This window comes from Clarias gariepinus, chromosome 10, assembly GCF_024256425.1.
Source record: "Clarias gariepinus isolate MV-2021 ecotype Netherlands chromosome 10, CGAR_prim_01v2, whole genome shotgun sequence".
In the NCBI taxonomy this organism is placed as follows: Eukaryota; Metazoa; Chordata; class Actinopteri; order Siluriformes; family Clariidae; genus Clarias; species Clarias gariepinus.
In genome coordinates, this window is record NC_071109.1 from 10,766,497 (window position 1) to 10,783,265 (window position 16,769).

The 16,769-nt window shown below is 37.3% G+C and overlaps 1 protein-coding gene across 1 annotated transcript; it reads right to left on the reverse strand.

Moving 5' to 3' along the window:
* Window positions 1-7,603: 7,603 nt before the first annotated feature.
* npy7r (neuropeptide Y receptor Y7) lies at window positions 7,604-16,769 on the reverse strand. Its single transcript, XM_053505489.1, has 2 exons — window positions 16,647-16,769; window positions 7,604-9,734 (listed from the first exon to the last, which is right to left on the reverse strand). The coding sequence occupies exons 1-2, from the start codon at window positions 16,756-16,758 to the stop codon at window positions 8,560-8,562; spliced, it is 1,287 nt and encodes a 428-aa protein (XP_053361464.1). The 5' UTR covers window positions 16,759-16,769; the 3' UTR covers window positions 7,604-8,559.

Below are 16,769 nucleotides of genomic sequence, written 5' to 3' on the forward strand. Positions count from 1 at the left end.
ATCCGGGGAACTGTCCTCCATGTGCACTTGTACCCTAAGTAGGGCGTCTAGCTAGCTAGTGGGGAGCCGCCATAGGCTCCTCAGGGCTGTGCGTGTTTCCGTGTAAAAATAGTGTGTATAGAAATATTTACACGCGTCTAACATGTATTTTAAATTAATCATAAACTTATTTAAGGTGTGTTAGGTCGTAATAATTTTTCTTACCATAAACCTTTTTTTTGCCAGCTCAGCTTAAATTACTTAACTATTTTCCTTGCTCGAACTGTCTTCTTACACGTCTTCAGATTGTATTTTAATGGCCCCACCCTCTTTCTTTCTTTTGTAGCTAAATAGTTGTTTTGCCTACTCCATAGGACTTTGTCCAAACCTAGGACCTCATCATGTACAGTGCCTTGCAAAAATATTTATATCCCTTGAACTTTTTCATATTTTGCCACTTTATAACCACAAACATAAATTTATTTTATTGGGATTTTATGTGATTGACCAACACATTGTAGCACAATATTGTGAGGTAAAGTACAGTATATGGAAATGTTAAATGGTGTTTCCTTTTTTTTCTTCTTCTTCTTTTTTTTTTTTTTACAAATAAAACTCATGCGGCATGCATTTTTATTGTGCCCCCTTTACTCTGATTCCCCCTAATAGAATTCAGGGGAACCAATTTCCTTTAGAAGTCACCTAAAATAAAGTGCGCCTGTGTGTAATTTACAAATGTGTATAAAAACAGATGTCCTGTAAAGGCCTCAGAGGTTTGTTAGAGGACATTATTAAACAAACAGCATTATGGATCCAAGAAAAACACCAGACAGTTCAGGAATAAAATTGTGGAGAAGTTTGAAGCAGGGTTAGGTTCTAAAAAAATATCCCAAGCTTTGACCAACTCATGGAGCACTGTTTAATTTATCATCCAAAAATGGCAAAAATATGGCATAACTGCTACGTTCCGAGAAATGGCCATCCACCTTAACTGACAGGCTAGGCAAGGAGAGCAGTTAACAAGAGAATCAGTCAAAGGGCCCATGGTAACTCTGGAGGAGCTGCAGAGATCTGATGCAGTTTGGGAGAATCTTTCCACAGGACAACTTTTAGTCGTGCACTTAATGTGGCCTTTATGGAAGAGTGGCAAGAAGAAAGCCACTGTTGAAAAAAAGTCAGAAAAAGTCCCATTTGAAGGCTGTGCTATACTGTATGTGGTGAAAATGAAAAACTAAATGTGCATGTTGGTAAGGGCATCATGTTGTGAGGATGCTTTTCATCAGCAGGCTCAGGAAAGCTGGTCAGAGTTGATGGAATGAAGGATGTGGCCAAATACAGGGCAATCTTAGAAGAGTCTGCAGAAGTAGAATGGGCAAAAACTGTACCCCCTAGATATGCAAAGCTGGTAGAGACTTACCTCAAAAGGCTTGCAGCTGTAATTGTAGTGGTTAAATTATTGTGTCAGGGTGGCTGACTACAAATGTATGCCACACTTTCAGATATTTATTGTTAATTTTGAAAACCATTTATCATTTTCCTTCCACTTTACAATTATGTGCTTTGTGTTGGTAAATCACATTAAATCCCAATAAAAGAAAATTTTGTTTGTGATGGTAATGTGACAAAATGTGGAATAGTTTGATGGGTATGAATACTTTGGCAAGGCACTATATGCATGCCAGGCTGATCTTAAAGGTATACAAAAAGGAACAAAACAGTTTATTTTACTGCTAACTCGCTCACTCATTGCCCATATTTGAACCTGGAGTCTGGAGTTTTGGTGTGCTGAAAAACTTTCTGCCTGGATGGTATCCAAACATTAGTGAAATGCTGAGGATTATAGAGAAAAATAAATATAGTTTTTACTCTTATAATTATCTTTGATTATTCTTTGCAATCTAAAGTCCTAATTTATAGGTCCCTGTGTGGCACAACAAACTAAAATGTTCCTCTGAAACTGAGGTACAGGGACTGCATACTGCATAAATTCATGCAAATACTGGGCAAAAGCTTCAGAAAATTGTCGGGTAACTGTTGGTTAATTACGAGCTGGTTTAAGTATTTAAAAAATATTTTCAGAATTTGCTGATGTCCTTGGATTGTCACACACAGCACAGAGTCTGTAGAGTTTAGACAGAATGGTGCGAAAAAAAAAAATTTGCTTTGTCCCTAATTGTTATTTTTGTCCAAATTGTTATTTTATTTGTCCCAAATAAAATTTGAATTTGAATTTGTTAACGGACTTTAACTCTGTAATAGTGCATATGTTTTATCTTATTGAAAGATTTGATACATGGGGCTAGACACCTTAAGCTCTAATTATTATGCACAATGTGGTGGCTAATTCACCATAGTATAGTATAGTTCCCTCAAAACACCTCTCGTATGTATTCAAATTGTATTTTTTTCTTGCTTAAACTGTTTCTCGCCTGTGCTCAAATTGTATTTTAATTGCTCACACTCTGTCATGCACTTCAATATTTGTTTTGGTCAGTCAATGTGGCTCTAGCATGCTCAGATTGTTTTTTGCTAGCTACAACGTCCTCTTGTGAGATCAAATTGTATTTTTGCTCTGCCAAATTGTCTCTTGCATGCCCAAATTTCTTTTTTTTCTCACTTGAATTACCTCTTATTTATAATCAAATTGCAGAAAACATTGCTTGTCTGAAAAGTTGTTTTAATAATTGTCTTTATATTGGAAATATGTTGAAAATAATCAAGATACATTAAAAGCAGCAAGACGGCAAAATGGCATAGTGGTCAGAACAGTGGCCTTGCACCTTCAGGGTTGGGATTCAATTCCCTCCCCAAGTCTGTACATGTTGGTTCTCCCTGTGCTTGATGGGTTTTTGTCTAGGTGAGTGTATGTGTGCCCTGTGATGGATTGGCTTTAGGCTTCCCACAACTAGGATAGGTGGTATAGAGAGAGTGTGAGTAAAAAGCACCTATTGGAGAACTGATGATCTCAACTAGTTGGATGGTGCAAGGAGAACTGAAAGGACCTCCCAAAACCCACCAACACACCTTCCATTTGGAAAGTAGTGCTGAAGATCAGAGGAGGACGTGTAAGGCAGATGGAGGAGGCAGGATACTGGAAAAATGGTCCTGGGGCCATTTTAGTCGATCATCAGATTCAGGAGTAACAATGCAAATTCCATCCTGGCAGAGGAAGAAAAGACCAATTGTTTACCCTCAAAAGGACCTAACCATTCTACATTTGTTTTGTGGGCTTGAAAAGGGCATATGAATGTACTCCTTGTCGAGTCCTGTGGAGGGTGCTATTTGATCCCGGTGTAGCTGAAATGAGAATCTGGACTGCATCACTAGGTCAGACCTGTTCCTCATGTGCATTATATTTGGCAGGGCTACCCCTTAAAACTGATTAATTTTTCATGTACAGAATTTTTAGGCGCAGCTAGGGGGCAAAAGAGGGTTTTGATTACTGTATATGACCTCAGGACTGCATCTTTCTCTTCTACAGGTGACGTGGTCCTGTTAGCTTCTTTAAGCACTGACCTCCAGCATGTTCTGGGATAGCTTTTAGCTGGGTGACCGCTGCTGGGATGAGAGTCAGCACCTCCAAAACTGAGTCCATGGCTCTTTGCCAGAAAGGAATGGGTTGTCTCTTTTAGGATACTGCCTGACCAGAGGAGTTTCTGTTTCTCAAAATCTTGTTCACAAGAGAGAGCAATAGAGTGGATCCAGAGATTGATAGGTGAATTAGTGAAGCATCAGCAGCTACGCATTGTACCGAAAGAGCTGAGCTGAAAACCTATGAAATCGAGTTTTGGGTAATGACCGAAGGAGTGAGGATACAAGCAGTGGAAATAGATTTCCTTTGCAGTGTGGCTGGGCTAAGTTTTAGAGAGGTCTCACCATTTCTGCTTGTCCCCATGGTTGCTCCCACATGACCATGCCCTGGATGAGCAGAAGAAAATGAATGGATGGAATTCCTATATGCAAAAGTAGTTAACGTGTTGGACTTCCAACCACAGCACTACCAAGTTTCCACTGTTGGGCCCTTGAGCAAAGCCCTTAACCCTCAACTGCTCAGGTGTAAAAAAAAAAATTAATAAAACCACTGTAATTTAATGATACAACTGTAAGTTGCTTTGGATAAGGACGCCAAATGCCATAAGTGTAAGGACGTTCCTGTAAAGCCAGCATTCCAGATGTGAAGCCGGCAGTCAGATCATGACTGTGGTGTACTGAATAAACTTTCTACCTTGATTGTATCCATTTACTGGTGCATTATAGAGAAATAATGTAAACTTAGTCTTTACTCGCGTAATTCTGTTTTGTTATTCTGTGTAATTGAAAGACCTGATTCATTTATGTGGCTTAAAAAAAAGCAAAAAAACCTTCCTCTGAAATTAGTCAAGTACAGGTACTGGACCAAAAAAGTGCCTCAGAAAGCCTGGAGAACTATTTCTTAAGATTGCACACAAAAATGTCTGGAGAAAAATATTTCTATTATGTATCTCTGATTATGGCATTGTGTGAATGTCTAATTAGATCAATCTTGCATTCATTCTGAAACACCAGAGGTTTTGAGCTTGCCACATGGTACAGCAGGGCAGATTATAGCTCGTGCATTGTGTAGGGAAAAGTGCAATCCCTCACTAGTCTCGGTAGGGGGCAGCGTTTCTTCACAAATTGACCGACAGTGCCACGATTTTTTTCCTCCCTTACCGTCCAGTTTAATAGAAACCTGGACCAGTACTCAATTATACAGTTCAGTCAGCCGTTCATGTATCAGCAGTGCGTAAAAACCACGTAGATACAGCGTCAAAAGCTTCAGTTCATGTTCACATTAATCATTAGATAGGAGTCTTCAGGCTGAAACACCTTATTGATGAGAGAGACATCACAGGAGAATGACCTGACTGGTCCGAGCTGACAGGAAGTCTATATCAACTCAAACCAGCACTCTTTACCACAGCAGTGAGCTGGAAAATCTGTACACCCCCGAACAGAGAACATCAACATCAAACCTTGAGATGTATGGGCTACAACAGTGGAAGACCACATCAGGTTGTCAGAAAGTAACAACACTCAAAAAGAGATTCTTGTATGTAATAATCCCAGGAGATATCAGCAGTGAAATATTCAAACCAGCTCACCTGGTACAAACACCCGTGCCACAGTTTAAGTCACAAAAATCACATTTTACCCCCATTTTTATGTTCTATCTGAACATTAACTGAAGCTCTTGTTCTGTCTGAGCATATTTTCTGTAGGATCTTTTGATTACTTTGCATTGCATAATTCATTGTACATCCCGCTCAGAATTTCTGGTTAGCCTGCCAAAAACACAGGTCAAAATTAGACCATCTTCATCAGCTGGAAAGTTTTTTATTTATTTATTTATCAATTGATTACATTGTTCAATTAATTAATGCCTGGTTTCCTAATTGATTTAATGATGGTTTTTGTCCTTTAAAATAACTTGTTTACCTTGTTTAACTCACTTTTTATGTTCTCTTATCTAACCTACCAGCGCACTTGTTCAGGTAGCTCATCTAATTTTTCAAATTGTGGATTATTCTTTACTTTGCACATTACACAGTTATTGCTGAATATACTGTATACTGTATAAATCTTGTGTATACATTTGTTTTGTTATATTCTGTTTCCTTTTTTTGCATTTGCATTTATATATTTGTATATTTTGCTTACTACATATTAAACACTATGTTCATATATTAATATTCTGTTATGTTATGATTTTTCAGATGACCATTTAAAGATACAGTGGAGTCTTGGATTACGAGCATAATTCGTTCCACAATGGGCTCTCATTCTATAACACTCGTAAATCAAAGCAAAAGGGGAGAGTGTGTGTGGGAAGGGGCACGGTTTCAAATTACGCGTGCGCACACACACCGACAGAGAGGGAAAAAATAGATATTTATTCTCTCTAATGAGACTTTCTTTTGCTTTACACACTGTTTATGTCCACATAATAAACAGTACATGCACGCTTTACACACGCGCTTACGAACACAAAGTAAAATATCTTTTACATGCCAACGTGGTCACAGTGTTATAGTAAACAGTACATGCGTGCACGGATGTTGATTATACCGGTTAAAGACGCGCACTAAGACCGAGCAGGGGAGATGATTACCCACAATTCTGCAGCGCAAGAGAGAGAAAAAACATTGGCTCAGTTGTCTTGTCAAAACAAGAAGCGCATGCGTGATACATGATACTCGGTACTCGTAAACCAAGACTTTCTCGTTTTTCAAGTCAAAATTTATTAAAAATCTTTGCCTTTCATGGGGAACACTCGCAAACCGCATTACTCACAATCTGAGGTTGCACTATATATTACATTTATTATTGAATTATTAACATTTATTCCTTAGTATTAACCACATCTTTATAGCTTAGTCATGGCTGCCTAATGGGGTTCAGCACAACATACCCAAAATGTTATGTGGATCCTTCCAGAAAATAATCATTATTTTGATGACTCAATATAATAATAAAAAAAATTCTTGTGCATACTCATACACAAATTACGGTGCAAAATTAATCATAACTACTACTGTGTATAAGACAATGTACAATTGTTTAGCTGTTCGGGAAATAAATGCAGTTTTTGTTGACTATAACTAAATTTAAGCTTTATTTGCTGTGCTGGACAATGTGCTTTTATTAGTTTTGATGCCATAACAATGCAACACCCCTTTTAGACAAAACATAGATTAAAAAATGGGACATATTGATTTGGGCAACCTGCAAAACTGAATCAAACACTTGATTTATTTGTGAGATGAGAAAATGATTTTTGAATTAATTTCATTTTCAGCTTAACAATATTCAGAAATGGCATTTACCAGTTGTACAAACCACAGGTGCAATTGACAGGTGCTTGAATACAAAAGATCACCACCAAAAGTATGTATTTATACAATATGCTACAAACAAAATGTTTCCACATCTAAAAATAAATCTCAGAGTGGCACAGTGTCTTCATTGTACAAGATCAAATCGCACAGGGTTTGAGTTCAGAAAGGACCCGTGGGATGGATGCGGGATTTATGTTCACAGTGGAAGATGATAAATTCACTCTTGTAAATTGTCTTCATCCATCCCTACTCAACGTAATCATGGAAATCATTATAAATAATGATTTGCATTATTCTAATGCCTTTAGTGTCTTGAGGTTTATTTCATGGAGATTTCCCATCTTCACCCTGTGTCCATGTGGATTCAAGGCTCTCCAGTGTCTCCGACCACTTAAAAACATGCTGAAAAGTGAACAATTAACATCAATTTTCTTAGTCAGTCCACTGACTGTCAGTTCTGGCTTTGGTTGAGACAGTAGCTGGATAGATTAAAATGAATTAGGTGTAAATGCGTAGATGATGTCCTGTGATGGACTAGGGATCCAGGTTGTACTATATCTTGCCCAATGCCTAGTGTTCCTGTTATATGATCCTGGAGCCACTGTGACCCTGAACATGATAAATGCTCATTGAAAATGAGCAAGTGAATGTACTGTATGTGAGTTTAATGATTTACAACATGGTAATACAAAACAAAGGGATTTTACATGTGTATAACCTCACCTTGGTCAAGGCAGTACGTATGAGTTTCAGAAGTTTTGGTTTTTGCAATAATTTGTTTTGTATTGTTAATATTATTTTTGAATGGTGTTTATTATAAATAAAATAAAATAGAGAAAATAGTTTGCTAATTATATTTGTGACAAAGTTTTTGTTAGAGGAACAGTAAGTTCTGAAGGGTGTCATTAAAGGTAAGTTCAAAGGTTTTATTTACATTTATAAATAAACATCTTTTCCCTTGCCTATTTAATGTGCAACTTTTTGAATCTTGCCCTGTTCTATTAATTACTACATCTAGACTCTTAGGCTCATATGATATGCAGTATAATATTATTTTGATGAATTTCTTTTAAAAGATGTGTTATTGTGCATACTCTAGGATACACACACACACACACACACAAATGTGTAAAACACTACATGACTAAAATGTACCACATTTTATAGATGTAAAAATCCAGGACATACAGTTGCTATTACAGTATATATTAAGGCAGTTTTATTATTTTTGACATAATTTTTTGTTTTATTCTCTACCTTAAGAAACAGTCATCCTTCCAGAAAGCCATATACTGTATATATACACAAATGCAGCTGTTGCTAGCTGAGATAATAACTGATATCCTCGCTGCACTGATTGTGCTGAACAATGTGCTTTCCTTAGTTTCAATTACATAACAATGCAGCAGCCACCCTAGATAAAACATTAACAAAGGCGGTGTTGTTAGATAGACAAACTGCCAAGCTGAATTTATTCATCACATGTGAAAATAAATTTTAAATAACTTCCATTTTTAGCTTAACAGTATTCAGAGACAGCATAGACAGGTTGAACACACCATAGGTAAAATTACAGATGCTGATGTACAAAACACACTCATCAAAAGTAAATACTGTATTTATCCAGTATACAGCATGCAGAATGTTTACACATTTGAATACCTTAAACAACAACAACAAAAAACAAATCCCATATATACGGTATATTATGTTGTGTCATGGATCAGACCGCAGTTGCAGGTTGTCTGTCACCATACAAGATTAAACCTCGCAGGGTTCGAGTTCTGAAAGAACCCTCAGGATGGATGGTGTCAGGTTTGTGCTCACAGCGGAAGAACATGATAAAGCCATTCCTGTAATTTTTGTTCATCCATCCATAGAGCAAAGGATTGGTGAAAGTTGAGCACATGGCCACTATGTGAAACAGAGTATAAATAAGCTTGTATTCTTTAAACTTGAGGACCAGGTCGAGATCACTAGCTAGCTGGAATACATGGAAAGGAAGCCAACACACTGCGAAAACCACAACCACTAGTGCCAGCATCTTTGTTGTCTTCTTGCGACGAGCGATGCCGTCATTGCGGTTAGACGGGCTGACGTGGTTCTTCAGTTTGACCCAGATGCACACATATGCATAGCTGATAATGCCTAGTGGAAGCACATACTGCAACACAAGCATGGAGAAGCTGTAGATTATGGCATCTCGGTTAGTTCCATGGGGCCATTTCTCCGAGCACACAGCGATCCGTAAGTTAATGTAGGCAATCTCCTCATAGCGGTACTCCCGAAAAATAGCCAAAGGTCCAGCAAGGATGGCCGCAAAAGCCCAAATCAAGCCGATGATAATGAAACTTGCACACCTGGAGAGACGCTGGCCCATATGAAACACAATACACCTGTAACGCTCCAGAGCGATCACGGTTAGTGTCAGAATAGACACATGGACACTGAGAGCTTGGGCATAAGGCACCATGTGACACATCACTGCCCCGAACTTCCACTCGTCCAGCAAAGTGTATGCCAAGGTGAAGGGCAAACACATCGTGTCTACCATAAGGTCAGCTAATGCAAGATTGGCGATGAAGTAGTTGGTAACAGTACGCATGTTTTTATATATAACGATCATGTAAATAACTAGTGTATTACCAACCAGGCCTAGGATGATTATAAGCGAATAAGCAGTTATAAGTACTATCTGAACACCGAGGTGCTTGGTTATGTCATCCACAAAGACAGGCTTATGAAATTCCATGCTGCTGTTGCCAAGACTGTTCTGGTGCCAGTAGGTATATTCTCCCTCCCCATTGAGAATATCACTGGTGACATTAGCTGGGTCTGAAGGGCCCATGCTGGCTCGGGTTTTACTTCTGATGGGTCCAAGAACATTCATGCATGTGCCTGTTGTGAAGAAAAGGACAATGGTTTCAATTTGTTACAGAAAAGGTCAGAATATTCTTTGCTAAAACCATTTATGTACATTATAACTATGTAACCTTTTTTGCTCTGTTTTTCCACATTAAATATTTTGTTGTGTTTGGACATTTTTAATTGTATCCTTTGTATGCCTTCTTGTACAAACCATGCTGTGACCCAGATTAATAGAAGTGTTTCCTCACCAGGTTAAACATATTGTAAAACATGGACAAATCATGAAGGCTATTATTTGTCATTTGCTGTTCAAACATGGGTCTTACAAAAGAGGGCAGCTTGTGTGCCCCTCCTCCCTTTGGTGTTAAAGCACATTTCAACCTGTGATAATCAGTCTGAGGTCTATTTGCTTTCACACACCTGACACAGAGAATTTCGCACCAGAAAAATGAACAGCGAAAGCTTTGAGAGTCCTAAGATTGCTCCAACTGCCATGAAAAACCTTTATACAGCAATATCATTTCACACATCCTTTAATATCGAATGTGTACCAGTGAGTTAACATGGGTTGATCAGACTGAATTCAAAGGCTCAGTGGGTTGAAAAGCTATGCATGACATATAAAGATCAACTTTGCTTTACATACTTTCAGAACTACTGTATATGTTTGTCTGGGTTATAGCTGTGGATTCAAAGCCTATCCTGGGAACACTGGGTGTTAAGCAAGAATACACGCTGAGTAAGATGCCAGTCCTCCATAGCTCACCATTCACACACAATATAATATATTGGCAATTTATCTTAGCCATTGCACCTACTGTGTTGTTCTATACGTTCTACGGTAACCAATTATTTTGTTTTTGCTTTACACAGAATAGATTTAGGTTCAAGACTAAAAGAAAGACAGTAGAGAATTTAAGAAGTGCAGGCTAATTGTTGGTACCTCAAATATTGAAGGCTATAAAGCGCCAAGGTTATGGAACAGCCCTCCAAAGTAAGTTTGTGACTCAGACACATTCTCATTGTTTAAGGCTGGGATGAAAACATAATTGATTTGTTCAGTCAATCATTTTATTATTAGAATGTACTGTAATAGAGTCTTTTAGGGATATACTTAGACACCATGAAAATGATTCTGTACCGCATTTGATATCAATAGTTCTGCTATGATGATTTGGGACCATAGTTGCTATGATAGCTTCAGTATTGCAATTTCCATAAATGGTTTTGGACTCAAGGCTCCACCAAGTAACAGTTGATAAATTAAACTTTAACTATAATTTCCTGGTTATGCAATTGTCATCCGGCTGAGGCTAGATTTCATTTTGAGTCTGGTTCCTCTTAGGTCTTATGACACTTCTTATGGTGTCATCTCAGGGTGTTTTTTTTTCTTGCCCATGGTACTGCTAGCATGCTCATTAGGGATAGCCTTATACCTTAAAATTTTATAGTATTCATACAGAATTGTTAAACAACATTAGAATAAGACTTTAAGCAAAAGACCACCTAAGGATTCATTGAGCAAAAGATAGAACAAACCGTCTTAAAGTAAATAATAATTCATATTATATTGCAAATAACTGCTTTCAGCCAGTGACCCAGTGACATTATTAAATCCTTCAGTTTTAGGCTTCTACCCAGATTCTTTTAGTTGTTGTTTGTTTGAGGGAATTTATTCCTTTTAGCCTGCTCTTCAGCAGGTACAATGCACGCTCAATTAACATCTGCTGATTGATTTGGCCAGTCTAAAACCATCCATTTATTCCCCTGACAAAATCTTTCGCTTTGCTGGCAATGTACGTTTGTCTTGCTGCAAAATGAAGCTTCTCCCAATTAGCTTAGATATATTTCTCTCTGAACTGAATGTTTCTGTAGACTTCTGAATTCCTTCTGCTGCTACCATCATGAGTTCCATTATCGATAATCATTAGTGAACATGTTCCAGATGCAGCCATGCAAGGCCAAGCCATGACACTATGCTTTACCTATGCTTCACTGATGTGATGATGTTCGCATCATGAGCAGGTGTCTGCTTCATAGTACCAAATGTTTATTTTATTTCAGGACATTTCATATTGTTATATTGGCTATTTGCAATGCTTATAATAGTTTTTTCCTCTTTTCTTAGTTTCAAAACGGCTTGCTTTTCCAAGTAACTAGGTACATCTGGGCAACAAGAAACACCTGACAGTTACAAGTTCCACGTTCAAAACAAGTCACAGAAGCATTTTAAGCAAGAAAACACATCTGCTAACATTATGTCATCTAATACAACACACTGCCTCTGTAATAATTGCTTCTAAGTAATTTCACACTGCCTATAAATCTTTGTGTTATGTTTCAATCTTTCATTACTGTTTATTTGAGCTGTTAGTTTATAGTAGTGGTGGGAAGTTTGAATCAATTTAAGGATCTTTGAATCTCGTTCATTAAAATGGATGAATCTTTTTTTGAGTCATTTAGTTCATTTCGTTCTTTTAATCAGAAATAAAATAAACTGTTACAATTTTAATAAACAACCCGTCTACATAAACAAAATGTGGCTATGGTTTCAGTAATGAAAATATTACTTTGCAGCTAAGGACATATTATATTAAACGGAATGAGCAGCTCATCTCTCATATCTTCTGGTTCAAATCGTTTGTTCTTTGGTCACGTGACTCTCATATACAATATGCAGTGCATTACACAGGAAACAGAATTGAACGGTTCTTCTCATGAGTGGAGTCTTGCACTGCATAGTGTCTATGGGAGTCACGTGACAAAAGAACTAGAAGACTCAAAGGTAAATACTCATTTCTGTTTCCTGTACATAACCGACAGAGGTTTCGCGATGCTTTGCGCATGTGCGCCCAGTAGAAAATTAACGAATCACTCTCTGAGACTACTCGTTCTTCCAAGTCACATTAAAGAGTCATTTTGCACAATACATAGCACACTCACAGTGGAGATATAAAGAGAAACATACACGATTTACTGGACTGTCCACCACCTTATTGTTCTTCCTATTCTCACCTTTTGGATACATACTGTAGTACCTTCAAGATTTTCAAACTAATTTGACCCCTGTCATAAACCTAAATGTCTTAATTGTATAGCAAAATAAAAAAAAGGTTGTTCTTGCTGTTCCAATACTTTCAGAGGAACTGTACACAAACGACTGAATACTTTATTAGGAACACCCACATACCTGCTCATCCCTGAGCTTTACGCAATGTTCACATCAACCATCAGAATGGTGATCCCAGTGATTCTGACCATGGCATGATTGCTAGTGTTAGATGGACTGGTTTAAATATTTTTATAACTGCTGATCTTCATGCAGAACAGTATCCAGAGTTTATTCATAGAAAGGTGCAACAAAGGAAAAAACATCCAGTGAGTGGCAGTTCTGTAGAAGAAATTGCCGTATTGTTGAGTGAGACAGGACTCAGGCAAATGGCAAGCCTGGTAAAAGCTATCAGAAAAGCTACAGTAACTCAGACAACTGCTATAACCTCAATACACTTGTGGTAAAAAGCACAACGCTCTCCTGTCATTCAAGAAAAGAAACCTGAGGCAGAAGTGGGCACAGTCTGATCAACCCAAGACAACTGAAGACTGTAAAAATGTAGGCTGGCCTGAAAATTCTTAATTTCTTTTTGAGACACATAGACTGTAGTGTCTGTATCTGGCACCATCATTATGAATCCATGGACCACCTGTCAAACTATGTAAGACAATCATGTGAACGTGGACCATGATCTCAAAGAAATGTTTTTAACATCAAGGATGTTTTGAATCCAAAGGGAGATGCATGATGTCGTACTTATTTATTTACATAATAAGTATGTGGGTAGCATTGCCATCTGACCGCTCCATTGTATTACGCTTGGGTTACTGTCTGTACAGACTTCATTTTATACTTCCAATGCTAGCACCGGTTTCCACTAAGCTTTCAAATGTCCTTTCACCTTCAAAAAATATGCAAGTAGCGTGACTGGTTACAGTGGACTTTCCCTAGGTGTAAGTGAGTGCATGAATGATAGCTTGCGGTAGACTGGCGTACCATCTGAGTTTTGCCTTGCACCCAGTGTTCCTGGCATTTGCTCGAAATCCAAAACACCCTGAGCAGGATAAAGTGGTCACTGAAGATAAATTAATGAATGATCTCCTCAACTGTTACCTTTTCATATCATATTTATTTTTGGACCATTTGAACCTTCAATATTAAAAGACATTTACAGACGATGGAAAATCACAATTATATAACACCTCATTTCTCTGAAAGCTGCAGATCATGGCCTGGGTAAGTACATATATTGCCATTTAAACTTATTACCAGACTTGAGGTATAATAATGGCCTGCTGTAGAGTTCAGAATATTGGCCACAAGCAGCATAGCATTTGGTTTTCGCTGGTCACAGATGACAAAGCAAATCTACAGCCCAGATGAGACAGCACTTTAATGCTTTTTTTCCTTGAACATTTAAACACAAAGCAGTGAAAAATATTTGCAGAAGTCTTTATGAAATACTAGCAGTCTTCCATTGAACAGGAATACAGCATTCTACTTTTTTTATGAATAGCATTTTACTTTCTTTTGTGTTAGGCAGCAAGTAATTTCAAAGAAAATATAGAGTCCCATTTAAAGCCAATTGAAGTACGTGTGGCACAGCTGGTAATGCTGATGCCTTACAGCTCCAGGGTTTGATCCAGAGCTCAGGTTACTTTCTGGGCAGAGTTCTACATGTTCTGTATGTGCACATAATTTTTTCCAGGTTCTCGTCCTGCTTAGTTTCACTAAATAGTGTAAATGTCTGTATGTGTACAAGGTGCCCTACAAAGAACTGACATCTCATTCAGGGTGTATTCCCCTTCTACGCCAAGTGAGAAAGCAGTTACTGAGGAGAAATGAATAAATATGAAGTGCAGATAGTGCAAATAGTGTCCTTTGTTGAAGTATGGCTCTATCCATTTGAGATGAGAGCATCATTTGGATGAATGACTTATTTACAAACCTGTGAACTTTGCACAGTTCATATCATCAGTCCATCATCTGCGGACCTTTTCAAAGGGTCCAACTGAAAAACAGCCTACAAAAAAGTGGTGCCTTTATGCAAAGGTCATCTCTGCATTGACATATAGTCTTTGCATTACAAAAAGTGGTATTCAAACTGTTTGTCAAGTAACTGACAATGACAACCGACAGACAAAGAAATACTCAGCATATTCTACTTAACAGGTTGCTGGTTTGTTGCCTTCACTGAATTAAAAAAATGATATGATCTACTTACAACAGAAAAATCCATTTTTTGAAAAGTGTTTCATTAGAAAATGGATTATGGCAATGACAACATCATTTTTTTAAAGAATACACTGATCATCAGCTTAAAAAATTGCACTGTAGCCTAAGGGCAAAACTGAGTTTTCTTTCAATGTGTAATAAAACGGAAGCAATAAACAGTCCACATGGAAATATGTCACTGATTGCCTTTCTTGAAGGTGATAGATTGTAAATTAACAAAAAAGACAAGAAGTCACTTCATATCCTTCATCATATCACTATTGTTATTTTTTTTTTGGCAAATTATACAAAAAGCATTAACTGATACTTGTTATAAATCTCTTGTGCCTGTTGTTTAGTCCTGATTTATGGTTTTATCAAAGAATGATAGATAACATGTAACACAATCCCTTACAATATGGGCTATCAATGAATAGTCAACATAAATCAACAAAACTAATTCCATAGATATTGCATTTAATCATTTTGTTTTTTTTCCTGCAATACACCTCATCAGCCCTTTATCAGTTAAACTGGTTATTTACCACAGGAAAAATAGTAGTATTACCCATGCAACATACCTCACCTAGGTTCAAAATTCCCTTAGAATCCTAGTGATTTTAAAATGGGACCTATAGGTGGGGTTTCTCGAGAGTGAAACTGAATTCTAGTAGTGGTTTTTGAATTAGTCAAACATAGGGTTTGTGACGCAGGAAGGTCATGTAACATGTAGTCCAGGCAGGTGTCACATATTCAGTGATGCCAAGGGAAAAGCATGGATTAGATCCTCTGTTCATATGATGCCATAAATATTACAAATAAGAAACTCTACTGTGTATCACTATGCAATGTTAAGCTCATATCATTTATCATTGCTTCTGCACTATACAATTACTATTCCATGCAACACTGTTAAATTGCATGAAACTTTGCAGGGATTAAAAAAGGATGCAAGGTGCGTCATCTCAACTTCCAACAAGTGCTTGGTTAGAAAAGCTTTTACCTGTATGAAAATGGAATGAAAATGGATTATGGTAATGGCAACATCATTAGACCCTCTATTCGTTTGATGCCATGACTGTTACAAATAAGTGACTCTACTGTATATTACTATGCTATTTCCGGCTCATATAATCTATTACTGCTTTTGCACTACACAATTATTATTGCATAAAATACTATGATTAATTGCATCCAACTATTTAAAAAAAAACAGAAAAAAAATAAAATAAAAAGATTCGAGGTACATCATCTCAAACTTCAACAAGTGTTTTTTTTTTTACATAAAGCTTGAAACTGTATGCAATTTCACAATGCACAGATACATTTGTTTTATATATATACATTATTTACAATATATAATATATATATATATATATATATATATATATATATATATATATATTGTATATATAGAACAACTTTATCTGTGCATTGTAAAATTATTATTTCAACCTTGCAATTGCAAAGTGGAAGTAATTAAAAAAATTAAACATCATATTCTAGATAAAAATGTTATACGTTCATGTGAAACATACATATACAGTACATACTGTATGTTTTTGCGCTTTCCACTGTAGACCATGCAAAAATATTTAATCATTCTCAACTCCTTGTACCATGCAAAACATGAAATGAAAGCCTAAGCAGGACCCCTAAATGAGAACAACACTCACCATTAAGTGTCCGCTGCTCCTCTGCCGCTGGAATAAAAGTGGACAGCAGCGGCTCGCGCTGGGTGAGAGAGTGTGCAGCGCGCGCTCTCTCCCTGCTGCAGCGCGACAGCATCACGCTGTCAT

Coding starts and splice junctions, on each gene's coding strand:
- npy7r (XM_053505489.1), bottom strand. CDS start 16,758: ATGCTGTCGCGCTGCAGCAGGGAGAGAGCGCGCGCTGCACACTCTCTC. Junction 9,735..16,646: donor GGAGCAGCGGACACTTAATG/GTGAGTGTTGTT, acceptor TCTTCACAACAG/GCACATGCATGAATGTTCTT.